The following is a 26,615-nucleotide window of genomic DNA, read 5'->3' on the forward strand; positions in this document are numbered from 1 at the left end:
CTGTAGATAGCATTTTCTCAAAGAAAAATATTATAGTCTACAGAGGAATCAATTGAGTGTCAACAATTTTAATTTTATTAATCACAAATGCCATTTTAGAGAAATTTGCAGGCAATTTTATTAAATGATTATAAATAATATAATATTGAAAAAATATATTCTTTAGAAAAGTGCCCATGACACAGTGTTAGAGCCAGATACAGCTAAGAAACTAAAGAATGTGAATATGAACCAATAATAACTAGCTTTTTTTTTTTTGATCACCTTCACCCATTTCCCCCACCCCCCAGTTCCCACCTCTGGCAACCACCAATCTGTTCTGTTTCTAAGAATTCAATATTTTTAGATTCCACGTATAAGTGAGATCATACAATATTCGTCTTTCTCTGACTTATTTTACTTAGCATAATACCCTCAAGGCACATCCACGATGTTGCAAAGGGCAGGATAACCTGTTTACTTTTGAATGTTCAGATAGTTAATATAAAGACATTTTTCTTTTGCTTTAATATACAAATGTTATTTTTATATTTTTAGCATGAATTTTATTTTCAAAAAGAGCTGTTAATAGAAATATTTCACTTGGACAGCCAATATAATAAACCAAATTGTAAATCAATATATATATTTTGAATAAATTAAATAATTTTAACTACTTTTAGTGCCCTATTTCATTCTCAAAAATATCCTGGTTTGGGGTTCTTATAGGACATACTTCCTAGAAGGTACGTTTGTGGGAGACTTGGATTTAACACAACACCTGAGCCTAGGAAGTGACCGGGGAGGGCTGGTTTCAGGCAAACTGTACGACTGGTCTGGGAACCCCCTTCTGAGCCCCTTGCCCTGATGTAATGAGTGTGCTGTACCTGCCTGGGTGCCAATTAAAAGTACTCTGTCAGTAACAGGGGTAGTACTGAGCGCCCAGGCCTCCCGTGGCAAGGAACAGACATAGCTGAACAGAAGCCTAGGAACAGACAGTGTGCTCTCCTTCCTCCCTCAGCTGGCCCCCAGCCCCAGCACATTGCACTAAGACACTGTCACCAGGTTGGCATCTCTCTGTCATTGCAGCAGCAGCCTCTCCTCACGGGGTGAATTATTTCTCAGGATGCTCTTAGGTTCTACATGTAGAGAAACCTGCTGGGACTGGCCCATGTCTTTTCTATGTCGTGTCTGACACGTGACCAAATATGTCAGCACTACCGTGGGTGGAGTTTATCTTCAAAAAGAGACCCCTTCCCCAACATGCATGAAATGAAGTGGTGCTTAGTAACTGAGAAAAAAAAAAAAACACTTTTCATAGATCTTAAAGATTAGTCCAAGAAATCTTGGAAAACAAGGCCATTATTATCATACTGCTTTTTAAAAAATTTGTTTACATTCCATATATTTTTCAAAGTATAACATTACCACTGCTACAGTCCCATGGTCATTAGTTCATTTTGGTTATTCTGAGGTCTAGATTGAATAGATTTTGATGTGCTTAAAATTTCTCAAATCATTTGAAAGATTGTTCATGTGTTCACGAAAAGCCAGCATGGAGCAAGTCAACAGGGCCTTCTTCCTCAGATGTACATCTGAGTAGGGTGCCGGCCCATGTTTGTTTCATGTGAGTGATGTCGTGATTCCCAAAGACTTTATTTCACTTCTTGCTCTCATTTGCTAGGGAGCAGTGAAATGGGGACACTTTTCATATAAATGTAGAAGCAAGGAGATGTGATATTATCATTTATTTATTCATTATAAGGACACTTAGAGGGATAGAATGCTTGAGGAAGGTAAAAAAATGTCATCTTTAGTAAGAGGATCTCAAACAAGGCCTCTTTTCCTTAGTTTGTAGGTACTATTCAAAGAATCTGAAGTGTCATACCCTGTAATCCTTGAAAAGCTATTTTCCTTCATTTTTTCCCTAGTAATTTACACATACCTCTTCTTTACACCCACTTTTCAATTAGCAGACACTACTTACATGTCTACTTCTTCAGTTAACTCATTTGTAACAGATTTTTCTATGGGGAATGTGGTTTCATGCTTGCTTTATGCAGCTCTGGCAAGCCCCTTTCCAGCTAGTTATGTGACATTTCACTCTTCTTAACAGAGTGGATGTGATGAGAGAATATTCACAGCCAAAGTTTAAGCAATTAAAGAAACATTGATTTCCATAGGCAATCACTGAAAAACTGGATGTTTACACCAACTGTCAGGATTTTGTCTGAGCAAGATAGAGATGACTTAACTTTGGGCCTTTCTATCTTCATTCCTTATTTACCTTAAAAAGAGAAAGAGGAATATGTTTGCTAGGGCTGCTGTAACAAAGTACCACAGACTGGGAAACTTATTTTCTCACAGTTCTGGTGGTTCAGAGTCCGAGATCAAGGTGTTGGCGGGGTTGGTTTCTTCTAAGGTCTCTCTTCATGGCTTGCAGATGGCTGTGTCCTCCCGTATATTCACACAGTCTTCCCTCTGTGTGTGTCTGTGTTCTAATCTCCTCTTCTCATAAGGATTAGGGCTCAGCCATATTGATTAGGGCAAATTCTAATGACCTCATTTTAACTTCATTACCTCTTTTAAAGACCCTGTGTCTAAGAAGAGTCATACTCTGAAGTGTTGTCGGTTAGAACTTCAACAGGTGAACTGCAGGGATGCGCATAATTCAGCCCATAATAGGAACCATGCCTATTACTTTTATATTTCAATAACAGTACTTTAAAAAATGACATTGTTTCTCCTTCTTGCACTTTAAAAGTAATGGAACATGTCTAAGATTGTAGGACATCTACATAGGTAAGTATAAATCTTGTTGGCATTTTAATTTTCTCACTGGAAATCTTGTTTCCATGTGCAAGTACTAAAGGTTCTGGCAGATTTTTTTCATTATTGCTCTCCTTATGAAAGCAGCTGTTCAATGAACACGGCATATTTTGTTACCTCATAGAAGCAGAGGAAGATTATGTTGTGATCGGGTTTTGTATGGCTATAGTCAATGCTTTGCTGATTGTCTGAGCCCCAGTGATTGATTTAATAGGTCTACTCCAGGGCAGTTACTCATCCCTGATATTTGTCCAACTCAAAGCTCCGTATTATTTATGTAAACGATGCTTTATATGCCTTCCATGAAGATAAATCCAAGTTGACAGAGCTGTTTAAGAGATGAGTGTACCTCCCAATTGGGATTACGACACAGAATTTATCTTTATCAACTTTCATGTTCCTTCACTGGCAAATTGGGAGCTTTGGAGGATAAGAGGATAAGATATGATTGGGAGAATCTATTTTCTGCTCTGAAGGTAGTATTTTGGCATTTCAGAAGACTGTGCATCTAGGAAGACTTCAGAACACAAACAAAGGAAAACAGGCTTAGGAACAGATGATTTATCTTTGAAAGATGAAAACACCTCTAAACCATAGGGAAAATCTTAAACTAGAGACTTTTAGATATACTCAGCACTTGAAAACTGTTCTTAAGTGTAATGAGATGTGTTTTTAGCTTTGGCCAGGGAGTTTTTCTTTTACATGGTAGGACATGAACCTTATGTGTTCTTTACGCATGTGACTGTCGGAAGATCAAAAGTGTACCTGTGATTTCTGGTTTTAAAATGATGGATTGAGGTCTATGAATTCTTTTATTTAAAAAAATCATCCAAGAACCAAAAAAGAAAGAGGAGAAAAAAGTAATGCAAACTTGATCTCTGATAGAACTGGGAGATATGTGAAACCTCAAACAATCATAACAAAGTAGGAAAAAAGGAACTGCCAAAAGCAGTAAAGGCCAGCTGGGACAGATGAACATGTGAAGAGAAGACCTGTATAGTGACAGAGCTCAGCAAAAGCTCAGCACAGCTCTCTCAAATAAGTGTGCAATGGTGAAATGTAAAATAATACATAATTTATTTACAACAATGGGAACAGGGAACATCTCTGGATGCTTGGAAGTGAGGTCAGGGTCAACTGTGGAGTCACATGAACAACCCATATTCACAGAAAGTAACCTCTGGTCGTAGGAAAAAGGAGGCAAGACCCTTTATATTGTTAGCAGTGCTGCAGTTTGTTAGCAGGGAAGATGTAACAGCTAAATTAAGCCATGCGCCCCGGCCGCTCTGTCATTAGCAGAACTGTGGGGAGTCTGCACCATAGCTTTATCCACTCTCCTATCAAATCTCAGAATGCTGATAGGGAGGGTGATCATTTGAAAGATGAGTGATCATAACAGGAACCAGCAGAGACTTTAAACAAGGCTATCGCAGGGGGAAAAAAAAGGTAAAGAAACAGAAAAATACAGAAAACAGAAAAAAAAAAAACCCAAATATTAGAAGAAGAACATTCACCAAGAAAAATACACCAAGGAGGAGATAAAAATTATGACCACATATGTCATCAAGAATTAGTAAAAACCCTTAATGAGACAGTAGGTATATAAGAGCTGAGGAAAGATGCCCCTCTAGAGACACTCCTTACTCTTCTTTATCCTGATCTGTTCTCCAGGAAGCTGACCTCTGAACTATTCAAAAGGCTTCCTTTTCCCTAGCTTCTAGTTGGGCTTGGCTGGGACTACTAGAAGAAGGATGGAGGGGATGAGGAGACTAGGTCAAGTTATTCCCTTGGGCCCCCTAGTGGGGTCATACTGGGCTGGCTGGGTCCTTTGACTAAGTAAGGAGAGACTTTTAAATGGCTCTGTCTTTGGGTTCCAGTTACTACTCCCTCCCTTTGCCCCTTCAGACCTACAGTCAGTTGACAGTGGCCCCCAAGGGGGTACTGCACTAACCCTCATGTGCTTCCTGCATTCTGCCTTCACCTTTATAAGCAATCCCTTTAGTAATTTTCTTCAATTTGAGTGTGCCATCTATTTTTTGCAAAGATCCTAAGACAATGAAAACGGCAAAGCTCAGAAATTAAATATTATAGAAATGAGCCAGACTGGAAGCAGCACAAAGGAAAATAGATTCTTCTGAAAACACAGGCACAATTAATGGTAGGAATTAGAAAAGGTATAATATGAAATTAAAATATAGTTTTAAAAGATAAGAGAGAAAAGAATAGATATGGAAGACATGCAAATCAGTGTCGTGGACAAAGAGAACGAAAATAGCGTAACCAAACAAATATTTAAAGATATAACTCAAGATAACTTACCAAAAATAAAAGTTGAACCTACAGATGGGATGCTTATACCACAGCCAAGAGAAAAAAATAGCACAGATGATCAATACTCAAACCTATCCTAGTAAAGTTTCATAATTCAATATATATTTATTTATAGCCTGCATCCAGATAAAAAGATTAAGATATTTAAAGTGGAAAGATGCAGGACAGCCTCAGACTTCCCTATAGCAATACTCAAAACTGTAAAACAATCATAGCCAAGTAAGTCTTGAAAAAAGAGTGGCTCAAGAATCTTTATACCTAGACAAACTGCCATTCAACATAAAGGCAACAATTTTGAACATACAGGAACTCAGGGAATATAAGTTTTTAAGTTTTTAACTTCAGCCTTCCTTTGATAGATGGAGAAACTACAACAAAAGATTGATTATAGGAATTGAATCCATTGTCCCTGCAACTAAGATCAAAACAAATGTGAGAATTATGATAAAAATTAGACTGTAAATGTCAAAAATTAGACCATATAGAAATTACACATCCAACAAAAGTAAATGAGGAGAGAGTAGTAAGAGGTGGAATAAATATGCTTATCTACTTATCATAAGATGGATAGAGATATTATTTAAAACTTATAAATAGAGATATGGGGATATTTAGAGATATAAAGGTAGATTGATGGTGGTGTCAGGAAACAGATGACATGCTCAAAAAGGGTGACTGAAGAGATTTTAATGAAGGTCTGATCATAAAGGCCTGAGAAGAACACCAGAGACGAACAAGGGGTGATGCAGCAACACCACGAAGCCACTAGCACTTCTGGGCCTGAAGGGGCAAGGGGAGGAAACTGTTTCCAGGATACGTTAGCAATGAATGAGGCATTCTTCAAGTTTATAAATAATGGTATTGGCAGAAGTGCAGTAGACTAGGAGGGAAATTCATTCCAGAATAAGTTTATGTTTCTATAAAGGCAAATGGCTATACCTGCCATGAGAGAAGGGATCCACAGTGATCAGCCTGCTACCATGTTGGGCCTTTGGCAGTGGTGGTAGTCAGATCGGCTCTGGTGAGAGGAAAATCATGTTGTTCAGCTCATATGTAGTCTCCATTCCTGACACAGTGGACATTTTTTACATGAACCCATTGGCGATTATTTAGGTTACTGGAGAAATAGGCCAAATGGTATATAGATACGTTTCCTATAAGCAGCATATTGCCAAACTGTGCATGCGTGTGTGTGTGTGTGTGTGTGTGTGTGTGTGTGTGTGTGTGAATTCAGTCTGATAATACAGTTATATTTACTGTGATATTTTGTACATTTGTATTTTTTTTCTGGAAGGAATACATGTCCTGTTTGTTACCCTTGTTGTCTGTTTGTATTAAGTTTTTGTTTACTCTTGTCTTTCTGTCTAATGATTTGACAGTGAAGAATCTGCCTCCTCACAGACACAGTCCATGACTACAACCAGGCCTTATTCTTTCTGCTCTGCCAGGGCATTACTATGAGATGTCAGCCAGCTTGTCTTAGTTTCTAGGCATTAGGCTATATATCTTTCTCCACTACCCAACTCCCTGTATATCTGTTATCTGAACCATCAAGTTGACAACACTTTTTTCAGCCTTTTATCAGGAGATACTGACTCCAGTTACCTGATTTTCCTGGATCTTTTTCATTTCCTATCATCCCAAAGGATGCTCTTCTGCTGCTGTCTGCTCCCAGATCTGTGGCTCATGGTGCTCATGTGCTTTGATTTTTATGGTCCACAAAGATGTTTATCTTACTATTGAGCCTGGCTAAGTTGTTTTGGTCATTCTTTTTTATATTTTATCCATCTTCACTATCTATAGAGGGCAGGAGTTTGCCAATGAATGAACCCACTTTATTTTTTTTAATTCTAGTAACTTTATTAGATTGCATCCATGAACTTTGGTATAGATAATGTTCATATTATAATACTGTGATTAAAGATTTTAATAGTAAAACAATCAGGTTTCATGTGAAGTTCTGAGGCCCTCAGAACTGGACACTCACTAAAAGTAACTGCTTTCAGGCTAAGTTCTAGATCTCCTCTTCAATATCTGAAAAAGTCAAGTTAAGGTCTAATTATATATTCAGAAACCATAGTAAAACTGAGAAATAATCAAACTAAAGTTAAATTGGCTACAAAATCTCAATTGTGCCTAGATCATTCAATTTAAGTCTTGCTTCTGTTTATATTATTATTTATTTCATCTCTAAAAGACTACTGAACCCACTTTTAATGAATATCTCTTACCCACTATCTACCAGTTAGTGGTTAAAGAATAAAGAGAAATATCTGAATATTTAAATATTTGTACCTATTGAACTTAAGAGCTACTTTAACTGTCGATATTCATTGGGTATTGTGTGTCCTTAGTCCTTTGTGTTTAATTACTATTAAAATATGAATTATTGTTCACAATAATAATGTTGCATTCACCCATTTTTGGCAAATTTTACACTGTATCATACGTAAGACCTCTTGGCGCTTGTTATATGGGGAAGTGGTACATTAAAGTAATGAACATAAATAGGGATAAAAGTCATGTTCTAGATTTTGGTTCCAAAATCCATCTATAGTGATAGAGGACAGCAGAGATGTGATTAAATGGAAGCATACATGGCAAGGATGTTAGCTCTTTAGGTGAATAAAAGTCCTGTATGAATTATCAATATAAGTCTGCCAAAAAAATCTAATTCAAGTTAGACACAATAATAGAAATATAGTGATGAGAAAGACTGTTGGATAGTCCCTCCTTGCTCACTACAAGTCATACTAAACATTGACTGTCGGGAGCCAGGCCACCAGACCCTGAGGCTGTACGCACAGCGAGGCCTACAGGAAGCCCACTGCACGGCAGTGGTGAGAAAAGATGTGGCAGGGTTCTCTGCATCTTCTTAGGATTTTGCTTAATATTCGCTTTGCTGTGTGGATATATTAAGAATCATGATTCTGGGAAGTCCCCACGGGGACAAGATGGGGAAATTCAGGGGAAGACTGGAACAAATATGACTAAGGGGCAATTCCATATAAATGTGTCCCAAGAAATCTGTGCAGAGCTGTCTCTTTTATCAGGAGCCAGAGTAGGGGCAAAAAGATACCTAGAGGAAATTGGGCTTGGGTTGGAGGACCATCTAATGTTCCGTGGTGCTGCTATAGTTATTGTTGCGTATCTTGAAGGGAGGATTCTAACTGAATAGGTTAAGTAAAGTTTAAATCAGGCTTCAAAGAATTCTGATGTCAACCTGTTAATCAGCTATTTGAGAATGGTCTGTCTAGGTCAATATAATCTTAAAAATTCTCGGAGCCAAAAAGAATAAAGAGAAATTGGTCGGTCTGAACGTTCTGGTACAGCAGAGTTAATGGAAGAAGGAAAAGGAACAAGATTAAATCAAGATCCCCATGAACATTGAAGCGGCCAAATAGGACAAGTAAAAGGACAGTGAAGGCGCAGATTGTTTGAACTGTTCCGGAAGAGCTAACCGCGGAAGCGTAACAAAGACTGAAATTGTTAGTACTGTACTTCCCCCTCTGTATTTTGAAACTGCAAGTGCTTGTAAGCATAAGTATAAATACCACAACATGAGTAAAACTGGCGGAGAACCTGCTGCCATGAGCTGCTGTAGTGTGTCTTGTCTGTGTCTTTCTTTGCGCCGACGCTACTCCTCCCTCAGGTTCCTGAACCCACTGGGGCTGGACTCCGGCAATTGACTATTACTGTCAATTCCAAATGTCACACTATAAAAGAAACTAACCTGGAGCTTATCTAGAGAAAAGAAATCAAAATGTTAAAAGTTTTGAAAAACTATTATAAATAAGGAACATTTTAAGATACGAGCTTTGAAGGAATTTATAGGTGTCTTCAAATATTTCAAGGATATTAATATGAATAGAAGATTAATCATACTTCGTGTGGTTCTAGAAGTCAGAACTAGAATGGATAGCTGTATGTTCCAGGTTTTCTAGTTCTAAAAAATTAGATTTTTTTAGGAATTTCCTAAATATTAGAATTTTGGGGAAAACATTCAGCTGTCTTTTCATTGTAACGAGTTTCATTGACGTTCAGGTTAATGCTAACCGATGTTATAATAGATTCACACCTTCAACTGAAGATTGTATCAATATTTTTTCCTTTGAGGTTCTACCATTTACCAAGTTATATACCTCACTAAACATATTCATTTTTATAAACCCTTGTGAATTCCATTCCTGCATTATGTGTCAAATTTCCTTTCATTTGCTCTGACTTTACAAATGTTGTTCTATCCCATTTTTATCCATCACTGCCTTTGCTTTGCTTATCTCTTCTTGTCTATAAATCTCAGCCCCAATGTGACTTCTTCCTAGAAGCCTTCTTGATTTTTTTTTTGTTGTTGTTACAAGTCTATCTCCCCACTAAGTAATTAATTCCTTAAGATAAAATACTGTAAATCCTATAAATACACCTATCACTCTATACAGTGCTTGACATAATGGATAGATGGATGGGTGGATTAATTAGTCGATTAAGATTTGTATCATTCTAGCCTAAACAGAGACAAGACATATGTCAGCATTTCTGCAAAAGAAGCAAGACATATAGAAAGAAAGTGGCCAACGTCAAGGCATATTGTTTTTGGACCAGGAAGTAAAACAGCTGTACGATAATAACAAGATAACAAAGGATAACAGAAAAAAATTTAAATTGAAAAGAAAAGCTGTAGAAGCATTACTTGAAAGGGAGAGTAAAAATATGTGCTTGTAAACAAATAATATCCCCTTTGTGTATTACTTGTTTTCTATGGTTAATTCAACTCAAATAGTCTTTGATTATAATAATTTTGCATGAAGATTCAATTTTACTGATGATGTAAGAGACTAGAACAGTCTAGAGAGAAAATTCTATTTTATTGATATATTTCTAAAATATCCCATTTAATAAATAGCACTTTACTTTTTTTACAATGTGAAAGGCACCTGCATTTTATATTGGAAGTGTATGGGCCAAGTTTCTATGTGACCAGATAAATCACTACTATGCTTTCATTTGATAACTTTACCCTTATATAATCCTGTAGATATGAAAGTATATATGGGAAACACCAAGATAATTGTTTTATGGGGGGAAACTAGTATTCTCTCATGCCTGTAGCCTTTAAAAAAGATAAAAAGAAGGAAAAAAACCTTATTAGTGCATGCTTGGAAAACAATTGCATTCATTTTCCTGGCAGAAGATTAAATTATTGTACATTATAGTGTGCATGTCTATGATAAGTAGGTTACTATAGATCATTCCAAGAGAAGGTGGTAGAAAGACTGCACTAACATCAGCTTCTCTGGTATTTGCAGGCTGTAAATTTCTTTAAATGATAAATGTAAAGATGGAAGACAGCTGTACAGAGGAAAAGACAGAATCAGATACTGGATGAGTTAGTACTGCAGCCCATGCTCTAGCGCTGTCTTATTACCACAAGGCTAGCAAACATCAAAGTCCCCCACATCCCGCACTCCCTCCCCCTGAAATGTACCGATTTATATGAAAATTAAGATTACAAATTAAAGCCTGGCTATCCTGGAGTTTTCCAGTTCATCAGCCATCCAATAAAAATGATGTCAAGCCTGTATGCATAATTCCCAGAAGATTACTTTGTCCTTACAGCTAAGCCCTGTCCCTGATATGAAAGATCTCTATCCACTTTTATTGAAATAAAGAACTAACATCATAATCCCAATATTGAGGTATAATCTTCATTATCTCCTGACCCTCTTGAGGTTCCCCCAATCTATATTACTTCAGATTTGTTTATTTATAATCCTTATGTATTTACCTTTATTGAGATAGGATTAAAAACTGAAAAAAAAAAGCTCGAAAAAATCCTTATGATCTCATGATTGAGTTTCAGTTCACCAACAATCAACTAATGTGTTAGACTGAGTTTGTTTTTTTTTTCTAAAGTGGCTCTTATGGTTGTATAGTTTAAGCTTGGAAAGGCATTAATTGGTCCCCGGAGTGTTGCTGTTTCATTAAATGAATTATTTCGATTCCAATCTGGTTTGAGAAATGATGGTAGCCTCCTCTTTTCCTGTTTACTAAAAAAGGTGGGGGTGGGCAGTGTATGAAAAGATAAACACAGAGATGATAATCCAGAGTAAATTCTATCTCTTTTCTTAGGAAGTTTTGATTCATACCTATAGTTAATTACAGGTAAACCACAATCCCCCAACCATTTTTCCCCCCTGGAGCCTTAATGGCCTCTGGCTATGCCTCGAGCTGTTAACTACCACACTACTCATTAATGCTGGTCAAAATGATTTCTTGGAGATTATTGCTCATTTTTTTAAATAGGCAAAACAGACTGTTCTACACAAAGAATGAAATGGCACTATAAGCCATTTTTTCCCCTTTCAAAAAGCATAAACACCTATGAATACTGCATTTTACTGTGTATTTTTAAAACATTTCAAATATTTTTTTACTTGTATTTCCAAAGTGAAAACTGGGTTTGCAATTTACTGGTTTTTCACTGATAATCATGTTTTCTTACTTTACATTAATTTTCATTGTCATATTTGGAGAAACACATCTTGATTAAGAAATTTGGTAAGCATTCCTGGTTATTCGTACCTCTTATTTTTACCTTTTGTGCAAGAATATATTAAGATATAATTTGGCTTTCAGATTTGAAAACAGAGGGAAGATGTACGGACTTCACTACTGGCATAAAACTGTACTGGAATATTTCTTCTTAAAATAACAGATATTCTTTGATTGTAAAGGACTCTTGTCTTACCATTATGATAAAAAGTGGGGTTTTGTAGAACTTTCATTGGCTCAATTATTCCTCATCTGTGAGCCCTTTCATTTCATTCATTCATGCTTTTTACTTGAGTACCTGCTGCTCTTGCCTGGACACTCTCAAAGATAAATCAGGAAAGAACAGGGAAGACAGGGAAGACAGAAACAGCTTATGATCACTAAGTGATTTTTGTATTAAGTGATATTCAAATATAAAGTCCTGTATTAGAATTATTAGCCTTACTAAAATGCTTATGCACCAACTAGAAGGGAAGTAACTGGAACCAATATTATTGTACACCTAATATTTTCTGGATATTGGTCTGAGTAATTTACATAAATTTTCTTATTCAAACCTTGTAACGACTTTACAGTCCTTATAGCAACTCTATAATTATTCCTATTTTATAGATGTATAAATTGGGACATTAAGATTATCAAAGATGTGGGAGAAAGAACAAGAAAGAATTGAAGGAAAGATGCAGAAAGTAAAGTTTCAGGTAAACATTTCTTCTTAGTACTCTGTCCCTTCATTTGTTCATAGATAAGAAGTGCATTCTTCCTTTCCTTTGAAAACTGTGGCCCAAGGTAGCAAGACATCCCAGAGTCCCAGTTTAGATCTCACAGTTGACAGGAGGAGAATACTGATGAAGAAGGTTTATCCTACCAATCAGCGATTCATCTGAGTTAAATATAAATATTCCTTAGAGGGGCAAGCCTGCCAGTTATGAGTAATTTTGTGTGAATTTAAAACAATGCTTATTACCAGTTATGATGTAAGATCAACCTATCAATCGATCTGTTGATCGATTTATTGGGCTGTCTGCTTATCTATCTTATCTATCTATCTATCTATGAGAAGTAGAGACAGAAGGGGAAAAGGAATTGAAAAAGTGATATGAATGTAGGTTATTTTGAAGGATTTCTAATCTAGGTGAGGAGTGTACAACTTAAGCCAGAAAAGCAAAATAGAATACCAGTATCAATGATGAAAGAAGAATTCAGGGTGAAAAAGTGAAAATAAATTTATGCCCTTGGCTTAGCTGAGCCCTGTCTAACATAAGACAGTGTGTACCATGTCTTGGAAAAGGTTTATAATTTACAAAGCTTGAATTCTCAGGGATAAGCCATGAATTACAGAGTATTCTAAAACCTTTACATTCTTTGATAAGCCACTATTATGTTTTCTCCTGATCAAGGACAGGAACTTGTTTTTTAACGTAACTGACCAAAATGTTTTCCAATAAGAATTGTACTGGTGTACATAATCTTAAGCTATAAATACAGGCTTCTTTCTTTATTTGCAGTGTCCGATTATTCTGGAACTACTTCTTTTCACTACAGAAATAAAATTCTAATCAGTAACCAAAAAATGATCTATATTTTCTCTGGACAAGGATAAAAGAGGACCTAAGACAAATTTCATAAACAATCTTTGGCTTTACAACAGCTGACAGTTTTCTCCATTATTAGGCACTGTCATCCTAAACTGATTTTTCTATCTCTGATTCTGGATTTCTATCATCAGCTGACAAATAACTATTTCAGGTTATTTCATGAATATGAAGGGTTTCATTTTGATATGGTTGCCATCCTTATAAAGAAGGTATATGCAATTATTTAAATATTTCTAAAGCAGGTGCTTCAGAGTATAACTCTAGATATAGCCTAGAATCTATGAGCTTAACTCATTAACTTAAAACAGTTGAGACAAAGATGATAATCAATTAGGCACACGTAAGCTGTGAAACTTCAGCCTTAGATATTTACTTGATATGAACTAATCTAACCCCTCCTCCAACTCCCCAGTCATAAGGGAGAGAATAAAATTAAAGAACATGTATGAAGTGATGGAAAATACATCATGGATCATTGCTTTTCATACTTAGCAGTACTTTACAAGGGATACACAAGCATGAGTAATTTTAAGGGATTCAAAAATCTGTACCCTCAAATTCCATATGTACATCTTCCTAGACTAATCTGCCTAAGAGCCCTTCTGTGGTGTTGGTTCTTCTTTCTCAGCTTTCCTTCATATTAACCTTTCTGCCACTTCATAAAGAAAGGCGTATCTCACACTCACTGGGAATCTTACTAAGTAGGGTACACTTACTTACCAATGTCAGAGCAGGCAGATAGCTAGATATGAGCAGAGAAAGGGGGACACAGGCCAAATGGCAGGAAACTACATATCTTGTGAATAATGGGGGTCCGTGGGCAGACAGAGAAAAGCAGGAATCTCCAGACTAATAAGAGACCACACATTTTGGGGAGGTAAGTGTCCTGGAGGCAAAGAAAGGTGGAAAGATGCAAGAATCTCTGGTGTCCACATGTAAACTTTTGCTTATTATGCAAAATTATAATAAAATTAGCTTTGCAGATTATAAATTCCCATCATGCAATGACGCCATGACACTTCCGATCAAGACTAAATAAAGACAAAGATCCCTCCTGTCCTTAGGAAAGTGGATCTGGGATAAAAATCATGGAATATGATCCAAAACCCCTCCTTCCCCAATAAATATTCCACCCATTCATTTTTACACCCCATATAACCTGCATGGCAAAGAAATTCTCCTTGAGAGTGTCCTATCACTTAATATGTACTCACTTTACTCTTTTGACCTCTGTGTCTTGTCTCTGAATTCTTTCAGTGAGGAGACAAGAACCTACTCTCCAGTAACATCAAGACACAAAATGTCTTGGATACCAAAGGAACAATTAGAAATATTTGTTTCCTAGAAGACTCTTTATATGACAGAGTCCATAATTTTTCAAAATTCTTTATAACATCTGTTATTTTAAACTTTAACTTTTGTACTTGCTTTCAGTAATAAAAGTAGGACTGTAGGACTTAACACTGCTTTAGGGCTCTAGTGATGGAAAACAGCCAGATGTTTCCTCTAATGTACTACCATAGTTTACTAAAGTTTTTCAGTATGTGAAAACTTCGGTCAATTTTTTTTTTTTGGTGAATCTCTTTTACTCAAAATCATGCAAATGGGAAAACAAGTACAGTTTGATTCACATAATCTTATTACATATGAATTCTTAGGTCATAGAGAACATGAGATAAACTTTTATTAGACCTTTTTTCTTTTTAAATGAATACAGAGAGAGTTGATTTGCTACGTTTACATGAACCCACTCCCTTCTTCATCCCTTAAAATATTCACACACATGCACACATTCCCCATTGCCAAAAAGCTGATTTTTTTTCTGGATGACTAGAGAGGAAAAATAAAATGATCACTGTTATATTTTGCACCAGTTTGAATTTGGGGGTAAAAAAAGCTCTGAAAATAAAAATGTTAGCAATAACATTTCCCGGTCCTCTTACAAATTACAATGCAGTTTTTCCTACACTGCTTCATTACACAATAACCTCAGGGGCATGAAAGTTTTTCTCCTCTATTTTGTATATGAGAAGATTGACATGCCAAAAGACATCCAGGTAGTAATAAGCCAAACTAGGACTAAAATTTAAGCCTTTGGGCTCTGAGCTCTGTGATTTCTTCCTCTATGAAGCCACCTCCTGTGAAAAACTGCTCAACTTGCTAAGGACTATGTTCTCAAAGTAAGCTTTTATAATATGCATTGAGGTGATGACCTTACTCCAGAAGTGCAAAATCTATCTTAATCATTGTTCAGAAAGCAATATATGTATGATTTATAAAGAAAGGACATTCCCCCCCCCCCAGAACTTCACAAAATTTAATTCCTACGTCCATATAAGGAAACAGGGTGTTTAAATAACCCTTCAAGTGTGCCTCAAGGAAATGATCTGTGTCTTTTAAGATTTCAAAGAGGCATTCATGTCTAGGAAAAAGTATAAGGGCTGTGATAAGTCACTCGGTCTGTTTCAGTGGTTTTCAGCCAAGTACGGTTAATGAGAAGTTCTAGTTCAGACGCCCAGATGACAATGGAATTGGAGGAGCTAAAGACGCATCAGTACAAGGGCATGTGACTCCAGACTTGCCTGGTGTGATTCTGAACTGGACATTGCAGTTTTTGAGCTTTGTGTTCTGGGAACCAATTAAGAAAACTTAAGTGGGATTTGTGAGTGTTCTCACTCTTCAAGTTACACACCCCTACTGGCCAAATTGTAGCTATTGTCTGCTTGACTAGAACTCAGAGAAACAGAAGGATAAGCTAGGGAAAAGGAGAGGGGGGTATTGATGTGGGAGGACTGGGGAAAGGATGGGTGGTCAAGTAATGACCAAAAACAATGCTTCTTAGGACAAATTAATTTAAATCTGGAGAGCATCACCACAGGAAAAGCGCCCTTCAAATTACCTTTATGAGGAATTCAACACCTTACCAGTCAGTAATTTTCAGATGGTAGTATATAAAACAATCATCTGGAGGCTTGTTAAAAATACAGGCTTGTTTTGTATATCTGAGCTAGACTCAAAGAAACTGCATCTTTAACACAGCACCTGGGTGATTTTGATGCAGTAGGTCCATGAACTATATTTTGAGAAAACCTGGGCTAGAATTCTAATCCCCAGATGGAAAATTTCTCCTGAAATTGTTTCTTACACCACTTCAACCCACATAAAGATCTGATGCTACAATTGTTTTAAAAAGTTTTCATTTCAAATTCTGTGTCAAATGTTCAGCATGAGAAAAATTCTTAGTGTCTAGGGTAATCTACGGACCAATGAACACAACAAATTGAGTGACAGTTCAAAAATCTCATATACTGTTCACTTGTTTGGTAGTTAAAGATGAGGAAATATTAACATATCAAAGCATTCTAATATAGTGGATATAATTCAATTATTATCAATACATCTCATGTACATATAATTTTTTTATACATTTTGATTAAACATATTTGGAATTTTTATTTAAATTACTAGGCCATCAACTTTGTATGACAGAATCCAAAAAAGGAAACAGGATTTCTGTGTGTAGTTAAGAATGGGGTTCTGAATTATTTAGGGTCTAATCCAAACTGACCTAAAGGCTGGTCACAGGTATTTTGGACAGCTCCAGGTTTGGAGATGAGCTTTAAGATCATGACTAGTCAAAGTGTGGTTCCTAGACCAGCAACATCAGCATTGTCCAGGAATTAGTTAAAAATGCAGACACTCAGGTCCCAGTGAAACAAAATCTGCATTTTAACATGATCCCCCAGATGGTTCATCTGCACATAAAACTTTGAGAAAACTTCTTTCCAGCTATTTCAGAGGCCTGATCCTTTCCAAATTTTCCCAGCTTTGTACTAACTTCCAGCACCACGCCCCACTTCTCCCACACATCCACACACTCCAGTATTTTTATTTAGACAGTCACCTCTTGTCCCTTGTTCTTATCTCCAAAGGGAAAACCACATAGATTCTAACTAGGTAACTCACAGACTTCATTCACAAGTTTCTATTAGCCAAAGAAAACTTTGCATCTCGATGATTAATTTTTCTGAACAATCTGCTGACAGACCTGAGCCCACCCAGGTAGTTTCTTTAAAGCAACAAGTCAAGGAGGGGTGTGGGTCATTTTGTATAGTTAGTCCAAGGGTATTCACCATTAACTATCCTATATCCTTGCTTCAAAGCCCTGCTTTGGCCTCTCTAAGACTGTACTTAAGTAAAAAATAGTCAGTCTATTAAATTAAAAAAAAGAAAAAAGAAGAATTTGCCCTATGTAAAAAGAACAATGCTATTACATAAAGCAATATCACAGGCTCCCACAATTTCGGTGTTGCCGAAAACTATTGCTGCTGCTAAATCACCGTTATTACCCTGGAACCACTTGGGAACATGCTAATTTATGCCCAAAGCAATATTAGTATTACTGTTTATTTTACTTATCTAAGAAGGCACCGTTCAAACTAGGTAGGTTGCCATAATTTTCCCTCCTCTTGATATGAGCCTAGGGAAAAGGATATAATAGTAACAAGGAAAAGCAGCCAGCAGTTTAGTAAATAATACTGCAAAAGTCAGGTATCATTTCTTATTTCCAATTACTCCAATTCCTATCATCAAGTAACTAGAGACAGTAATGTGCCTGGTGCTGGAGAGCAATCATTCAGGTAAGCTGAGGCTACTCCTTCTGTTTCTCCATCTGCTAAGCTGTTAACACGAAGACATATTGACAAGGGCTCAAGGAAAACATGGAATATTTCATCAGAAAGATTATGCTGCCCTAGAGACAGATGTTAGAAAGCTGTAATATTTAAAAATGAAGAGATAAACACATGCTTGAGGGGAAGGAATAAAATAGTTTTAGAGTTGGGAGAGAAAATTAAAAAGAAAAAAGGAAAGATGGTAAGGTAGATGAGAGGTTTATATTGGCACAGGAAACAGAAAATCCTTATTGTGTAGGAAAAAACTTTTATGTCTGCCTCAGGCAATCATTTACTATTAGAGAGGCATTCTTAGAATGTATTCTTAGAGTAGATTTGTAAGAAGAGCTTAAGCAGGGCTGATTATGATTACAGAGAAGAGATTTATCTCTTGTCATCAGATGGTTAATGTCAGGACTTTGACTTAAAACCATATACACTAGTTTTCATAAAAATTTAAACAAGAGAAATGTCATATATTATGGTAATTCACATTCAGTGAATATAAAAACAACATTAAGTAATTATAACTCTGGATTTGTCTGGTGACTTTCACTGCACTTTGTCAGAAGTGGTCAGAACACTTTGTCTTCACTTATTTTAACTGGGGAAAAAATAGTAAACAGGATTATACTGGTGGGTTATATAAATATTTATAAATGACATACAGCTGCCATGTATTAAGTCAACACTTAACATCTTAATATTTTAAAATAGTAGAGTCTCCTTTTTTGCTATGATTTTCCCACTTTTATAAATAAAATGCAAAAAGTAGCAGTAGAAAAGGAAAAGGAAGTCTGGCCTTGAATTCAAAGAGACTTGCATTAGATCCTAGATATTTACTTTGCTTCTTTGAGCTTCAGGTTCCCCATTTACAAAACAGGGATAATAACACCCACCTCCTAGGGCTGCTGAGAGAGTTCAATATATTGTTAATAAAGGCCCTAGCATCATGCCTGAAAATTACAGGTTCTCAATAAATGGCCAGTTATGTCACTAACAAAAAAAACCAGATTGACACAAACAAGCTGATTAGATATTCCAATTTAATTACTGGTTGTCCTTTTCTTAAAATCTCCAAGTTCTGATTGCATAGCAGAAGCCCTTCCTCACCACTTCCCCACCGGGAAGGAGAAGGAGACTATCTCCTCAAGAAAGGGGAGGACATGACAGAGATGGGTTCCCAGAGGAAGGAAGAGAAAATTGAATACTTCTGTCAGAAAAGGCAGAGGAGGAGGAGGGAGGGGGCATGAGGTCTGACTTGATGGTCCTGCCTTCCCCCTCCAGGATGAAAACTCAGACAAATAATGGCAAAACCCAAAAGCAGAAGAGCGTCAGGAGTTTGCCCTGTTCCCTGCTCAGCATTCTAGGAAGAAACAACCTTGCAAGACAACCACACCCAACACAGAACTGCTACAAACAGAATAAAATGGCGGCATCGTGTGAACAGGCCAAGGAAGGTTCTGTGATGGCAGGCCTCAAACCTCCTTGGCTCTTGTGCAGCAGGGGCTTCTGTCCACGCATTCCTTCATGATCCCTGTAGGGTATGTGGAAGGCTGGGAGTTGAGAGTGAGAAGCCACTGGGGTCACTGTGAGATGACCCCAGAGCAGATGCAGCAGAGCAGACACAGGCTAAGCCAGGGCTCAGAGGGCAGGTGTGGCCGAGACACGAGGACCTGCAGTGCTGTGAGAAGTGAGAAGAAAGCAAGTGAGCAAAGAGGGCTCTGGGCTCTGACCACTCTGAAAGAATAAAATACTGGTTTAACCATGACAGACTCTGGCAGCAGATTAACACGGCGCTTAGTTTAGATTAGATGTATCTCCACAGAAGCCAGTGAGAACCCAGCTGGCAGCACAGAGATCCACACACGGTTCTGGGCTTTCTCCCCTCTTTGCCATGAGAACATAGTAACTTTTCCTGACACATAAAATCCATTTCTGCCAGGAGAAAGGGGAGGAGGGAGGACAGGGGAAGGCCGAGATCTACCCCAGAGATCCTATTTTAAACCTAAAGAAACCTTGTTACTTTTCTTGTCATCTTCAAATTCTGTCCCATCCTGCTCCACTCAAAAAGAAATTTCAGTTCTAAAGAAATGAAAGGCCTTTTAGCTCTTGATAAGCTAGATGCAATGTGTCCAATTCTGTAAGTCATATTTTCTTTCCATGAGACCTGGAGATGAAACCCAAATATCCATTATGTCTCTGTTCATAACTTAAAAGTGTCCTAATTACATTAGGTAATAGGAAGTAGTACCTCAGGTACATTTTCTGTTTTTAAATTCTGCATTGATAATTTGGGCAGGTCCTTCCTTCTTTTCTTTATTCAATGAATATTTACTGAGTATCTACCATGAATGAATAATGTGCCAGGAGTTAAGGAAACAAATGAGACAAGGACCCTACCCTTAATAAGGTAGAAAGGTTTGTGTGATATGTGAGTGGACTATAGAAGTTAAAGAAAAGCTAGTGGAGTGTTGCTGCCCATTACTGAGTAACTACAAACACAACAAAACAAAACAACAACAGAATCTTACAACTATAGAGATGTATTACCTTTTCCCATCTATCAAATGCACACAAAAATAATAAGACAAAGGTTGACTATTATGCACAGAGCAGTTAAAAAGCATTTTTGTATAAAATCATAATTACAGAAAAGCTCATTTCCAGAATAAGAACAGTCAATCAGTCTGCAGGGCAGTCAGAGGCATAGAATAAAAAATCTCATTTTTTTTAAAAGTATATTTGCCATAATGAAAGAGCAGTAAGATACGGGAGAATAGGTCAGAAAGACTATCATCATTACCTTTTTCAATTTGTTTCAAATACTTTTAAGAGAGGCACACAAAAGAAATTAAATAAAAACCGGACATTCTATAGTTCTTTTAGTTTTCTCAGTAAATATTGCTTGATACGTTTTAAGACATTAAATTTTAAAAAGTCAAATAACATTGTAATAAATGTCCTAGGATAGTTTGCTCTTTAAGGGTATAGAAATTTTTCATAAAGATAAAATATGATTATAGCCCTTAATTTATTAGCTTAAGTTCAAATTTTTACATTACAAGGATTTTTTAAAAATAGGCAATGGCAGCCTGAGGAGTATGTTAATTGATAACATGATTTTATGAAAACAAAACAGAATTTTATGACTATACTTTAAAAAAAAAATCCCTGTGATGTTCTGAGGATATTAGTCTATAGAAATAGCATTGCAAAATGTTTCCAGAAAAGCTCTTTGAACCATTGCCATTCACAGAATTTTTATTAGCCTTTCTTCCTTATCTCTGCTACCGTAAAGCTCCTTAGCATGGACAGAGTACAAAATTTAGGAAAAGCCTCTGTTTTTAGCCATTACCTCTGACAAAGTTGGTATTTCAGTCATCCTAAATGTGTATCATACACTGACTGAAAAGTGACATTGTTAGAGATTATAAATAATTAAATAAAATGGTATCTATCTGATTAGTATTTCAAAACAATATTTTATCTCTTCTCAACCCCCTCTTTATCTTTGTAGAGTGCAGCTGCATTTGAAATCTATGGTTTCTGGCATATCTGGGGTAAGGTTATACTAGGAATTTACCAGACCTGTCAGTCTCTAACTTTCTTCCATATTTCATTATATCATTCCAGTTATAATTAGTTGTCTGGTAAAATTAAGAACAGTCTATTTCAGTGAATGCTCATGTGAACATTTAACAACTTTTTGTTAGGATGACAGCTTAGCGACAGAAAGAATAAACCAGAAAGGGAGAGTCACTGAAGTAACCTTGGTTAACTCAATACTGCCAGCTCAATGGAAGATTTTAAGATTTTGCATTTTTCTCCTCTTTGTTATTAATCATCCACATATTTCTTGTCAAGAGATAAGCATCAATTTGATGGCACTCCTGCCTCAACTAGCATGTTTTGAACTGACCTGTCTTCATTGCTATGGCTCCCTAGAAACTTTGCTGTTGATGAGCGTTGATTCAGCTGAATGCTTTGACATTCAGCTTGTCAGTGAAAGCTATTTTAATCATTAAGATGCGTCTCCCTTCCAAGATTGCAAACTGTTGCTGCTCATATACAACATTCTATCATTTGATTACTGTGGAGAAGAAAAGAGCCTGAATGGTTACTATTACTGCAGATTATATAAAGAACTAGAATTTACAGAATATTTAACTGTGTGTGAGATACTGTTCTAAGCAATTTATAGAGATTGTCTCATTTAATCCTTGCCATGGTGGAGTCTCGCCACCTGAGTTTGCATCCCATTTATTATCTGAATGATATGCAGCCCTCATCTTGAAGTAACAGTACTTACTTCAGAGAAATATTAAGAGGATTAAATGAGATAATTCACACACAGTACTTAGAATAGTACCTATAACCTAGAATTCTCATAGTGCTACTAGTGATTATTACTATTTTGATGTGAGAAATTAGCTGTTATTATATTAAGTTACTGAGATTTGGAGGTTAATTTTTAGAACAATTAGCCTATGCATACTAATATTCTTGCTACCAAAGATGGCCCAAACATGGCAGTGGGCATCCCAGACCTGAAGAGGACTTTGACTGGAAATGACCCAGAAGGGAATAGTGAGGACCAAAGATTAGATGGGGCTAATGAAGATGTCTGAGCAGATATCACACCAGAAGGACAGTGATGTTAAGTAAATATCTCCTTCATCTTAGAAATAAACTTCAATTACAGTGACAGAAAGAAACATTTGAATTATTCCTGAATTTGGACACTCAGATTTATAACTGCCACAGAATAATTTTCTTACTATTATTTATTATTTTCTCTTCCCCTACTAGGGTGATAGTTATTTTTGTTTCTCATAGCAGATATTAAGTGCTTTTGAATTCATCAAATTATATATGTAATATACAAAACTATATAAATACAGTGTTAATCTCTAGTTAGCTCTGTTCTACTTAAAATCTTTCTCAGGTAGAGTGTAGTAACTGAGGAGAAGCCAATAACCACAAAGATGAGATCAATATTACACAACTCCTTCTATACAGATATTTTTTAAATTGATAAATTTTTTAAAGGCTTGTTCATTAAAAAAAAAATTCTTGATAGAGCCCTCCAGGATTTTTAGGCAGGGGTAAATCTGACAACACTTCTCTCAAGGCATTAAGTTTTGTTAAATTTTATCTTCCCTTTTAGACTGATTTGCTGCCTTTGTCTTAACCTTCGACCAAATGAATTGGTCACTGTGAAACCTTCTGGTTGTTAAATGACAGATGCAAAGAAGGACTCCTCTGAAGATACGCTCTTTCTAACCTTCATGAACTTACTGTATCTAAATTTTTATAATGTATGGAACCATAAGTGAATAAAAGTAAAATGGGATTAGTCTGCTATACAGATGAGGTTTCAGCATCAAAATGTACAAAAAATATAGTCCATTTACCCTTAAATGCTATAATGTAAATGTCAGCCTAACCTAATCACTGGAGTATACTAAGCTCCAAGCCAGGCAAATACAAAATTTTATGAATGAGTAAATTAATCAAACAGTAATTATTTTAATTATATACAGTGTGTGTCACTCATGATTCATCTTTGTTATGAGAAAGTTGTTGCTTTTTTCACATGTGAGTGTAAGGTGAGTAGGATTAGAATTTAAAGTTTCTAAATTGACTCTTGAAATTCTGAAGGTGTTACAAAGTTCTTAGATGGAAATTAAATAGTCTTTTAAAACTACTTTTCAGTGGCGCTTAGTATTAGTGTTAGTGTTTAGTAGGAAGAACAGTAATTGTTTTTTGACTTTCTATGTTGATTTTTCACATTTAAGAGTGAAGAATAGTATAACGAACCCCTCAAGCACCCAACTTCAACAATTATTACATATTGCCATTCTTATTTTATCTATGTCCCCCTTCCCAACCTCTCCCCGCCCCCGTTTTTTGGCTGGAGTATTTTAAAGTAAATCCTAGGCCTCGTTTTATTTCAACCAATTATTTCAATATGTATCTCTAACAGATAAGGACTTGAACATAATACTACAACACCATTTAGCTCACCTAACAAAATTATTAACAGTTCCTTAATAGCATACAGTCCATGTTCAGATATGCCTGGTCATCTCAAAATGTATTATATTTGGTTTTTTTAAATCAAGATCCAAACAGTGTCCACAATGGTTGTATTTGGTTAATATATCTCTAAACGTGGTTTTAATAGATAAATTCCTCCTCCCATTTTTAAAAATGACGTTTATTTGTTGAAGAAACCAGGTCATTTGTTCCGTTCAAATTCTCTCATCTGGATTTGGCTAATTGTAGCTTAACATGTCCCTCTTCTTTTTTTTTTTAAATAAAAATGATAGATCTAGAGCTTTGGATTCGAGATGAATTTTATACACACACACATACATAAGATTTTCTTTTTGCAAGAATATTTCATAAGTGACCCTGTGCACTTCCTGTTGCATTAGGAGGCACATAATATTTGTCTCCCTTATCATGATGTTGAACATTGACTTCACATGTTGCCAGTCTGATCCATCATTGCAAAGTGCTCCAACTTTTCACCTATTAGCTACTGATGACAACTGGCTAGATCTATTATTTCATCAAGAGTTGCAAAATGACAATTTTACAATTCAATCATTCTTTCTGCCTTTATTAGCTGTCATTCTATAAAGAAGAAATTTCTTTCATTAACTATGTGGATACCTGAAATAAAATTCATACCGAAAAGACAGGATAAATACTTGTTTCTTTACTGAATTTAATCTACTTTCAGTATTGAGTCCTTATAACTTCCAATACTGAGCAATGAGTTTCCCCCAACCCACTCTACACTCCTCCCGAATGTCAACAGGTGGTTTTCACAGTGAAACCCAGCAGAGCTAGAATGGGATAGAATAGGGCCGACCCAGGTGTGGTGCAGGAATTTAGGGGAGAAAGAGACTGGGTCAGGGAAGGGACAATACATACCTTAAGCAGGTTCTAGGAGGTGGAATCTGAGTCTTCTGAGCTGTCCTGGACGTACGTGCTTTCCGTGGACTCACTGGGTTCCTTGCTGTCAGTGCCACTGTCGTCAGCAGCCGCGTTCTTCTCCTCCCAACAGGCCTCTTTGGAACCAGGAAGTATGCTGCCCTGGGTTTCCTGGTTCTCCCCGGAGCCCAGCACCACGTACCTGCCCTTCCCCTTCAGCTCCAGCTGCCTCCTCAGCTCATCTGCCATCTGCGAGAGATCCCGCTTCATAGCGTAAGCATCTTCTCCATCTGCGTAATATTTGGGTTCCACCTCACTAATCTGAAAGTTGAGGGTGTTAGAATAAAGGTGCAGGGCTGCCCGGTTACTCTTCCTGACATGCAGGGACACGTACTTGGCACTAAAGTTCTCTATCATGGCCCGGGAGGCCTGGTCCATCAGCTTTTGGGCCAGGCCGAGGCGCCGGTGTGAACGCTTCACGGCCAGCGAGGTGATATGTCCGTGGGGGACGTCATCTGGGTCCTCCTCCATTTTGGCCAGGATGTAACCCACCATCTTCCCGTCCTCGGCCTCAGCGATGTAGGAGAGCTGGGGCCAGGAAAGGCCATGGTAGAAATAGTATTTCATCTGGTAGTTCTCGGGAAGGCAGAGGAGGTTGCAGTGTTGCATGTCCATCAAGTCGTCTGGCCGAGCACTGCGGATGTTCATAATGGCGGCAGGCAGCGAGCCGATCTGACGGCAGTGACCGGAGGAGGAGAAGCTGCCGCCAAGCACCAGGGACCCTGTTTGCCTTGGGAGTCTGGGTCCAGGGGCCGAAGCCGCGGGGCTGGATGCCGTGGATGCTGGATGGCGGGAAGGCGGGCAGACGGGGAGACGGAAGAGGCGGTGCTAAGACGCGGCTTCCGGAAGCCCGCCCCTAGTTGCAGCCAATGAGGTCCTCACGTTATTGTGCGCGCGCACGCGCGCGCGCAGGGCTTGGCGGGGCGGGGGTGGGAAGTGGAGTTCATTAGGCTCTCAAGAGCTTTTAATGCAAGGTCTGATCCGTTGCTGTCATTATTCTGTCATTTGTTTCAGTTTTAACTTTTAATATGGATACATCTGTATAAATTTTCACGAACTAAATAAACCCATGTAACCAGAATCTAGAGGAAGAACTAGAACATCGCGAGCACCCCAGAAGCCCCCCTGCATGCCCCTTCCAGGCCTCCCTGCCCCCTTTTCCAAGAGCAACTTTCACCCCGCTGAATACTTGCTTCAGCTACCTTGTTTTGTGTAATTGTGTGTTCTTCATATTCTTTCCAGTTTGATATTCTGTTGCCTAAATGTATCACTGTTTTTTCACCAGATTGGGAGTGTTTTTGGCTGTTTGTACTATTTCCAATTTGGGAATAGTATGACTAGTGTAGCTAAATGTTTTGGAACATGTATCAACAAAAATACATGCATATTTACCTGGGATTAGAATTACTGGTCAGAAGATACTATGATATTCAACTTTTGTATAAATACTGCCAAGCAATGTTCCAGAATGGTTGCTGCACATTTTTATCAACATTTAGTATTTCCTCATCTTTTTCGTTTTATGCATTCTTGGGGGCGGGGGATTATGGTTTTCTTTTGCATTTCTCTAATCGCTAGTGAAGTTGAGCACGTTTTTTAATATGCTTATTAACCATTCTATATATTCTTTTTATGAAGTGGTTGT

The 26,615-nt window shown here is 37.2% G+C and overlaps 1 protein-coding gene across 3 annotated transcripts in view; it reads right to left on the reverse strand.

Annotated features, from left to right (window-relative positions):
- The window catches only part of NAA11 (N-alpha-acetyltransferase 11, NatA catalytic subunit), a 42,839-nt gene extending 17,073 nt beyond the window's left edge, over nucleotides 1-25,766 (reverse strand). For 2 of the 3 annotated variants that reach the window (XR_012060935.1, XM_072942082.1), the window contains exon 1: nucleotides 24,911-25,718. Coding sequence is in view for 2 of the 3 variants with exons in the window: in XM_072942082.1 (XP_072798183.1) it covers nucleotides 24,923-25,618 (696 nt within the window). In the remaining variant the exon portion in view is untranslated. Of the gene's footprint in view, nucleotides 1-18,990; nucleotides 19,647-24,910 lie in introns of those variants that run through there. The other variant, XM_006198225.4, reaches the window with a different exon arrangement.
- Nucleotides 25,767-26,615: the final 849 nt, after the last annotated feature.

Source organism: Vicugna pacos, chromosome 2, assembly GCF_048564905.1.
Source record: "Vicugna pacos chromosome 2, VicPac4, whole genome shotgun sequence".
In the NCBI taxonomy this organism is placed as follows: domain Eukaryota; kingdom Metazoa; phylum Chordata; class Mammalia; order Artiodactyla; family Camelidae; genus Vicugna; species Vicugna pacos.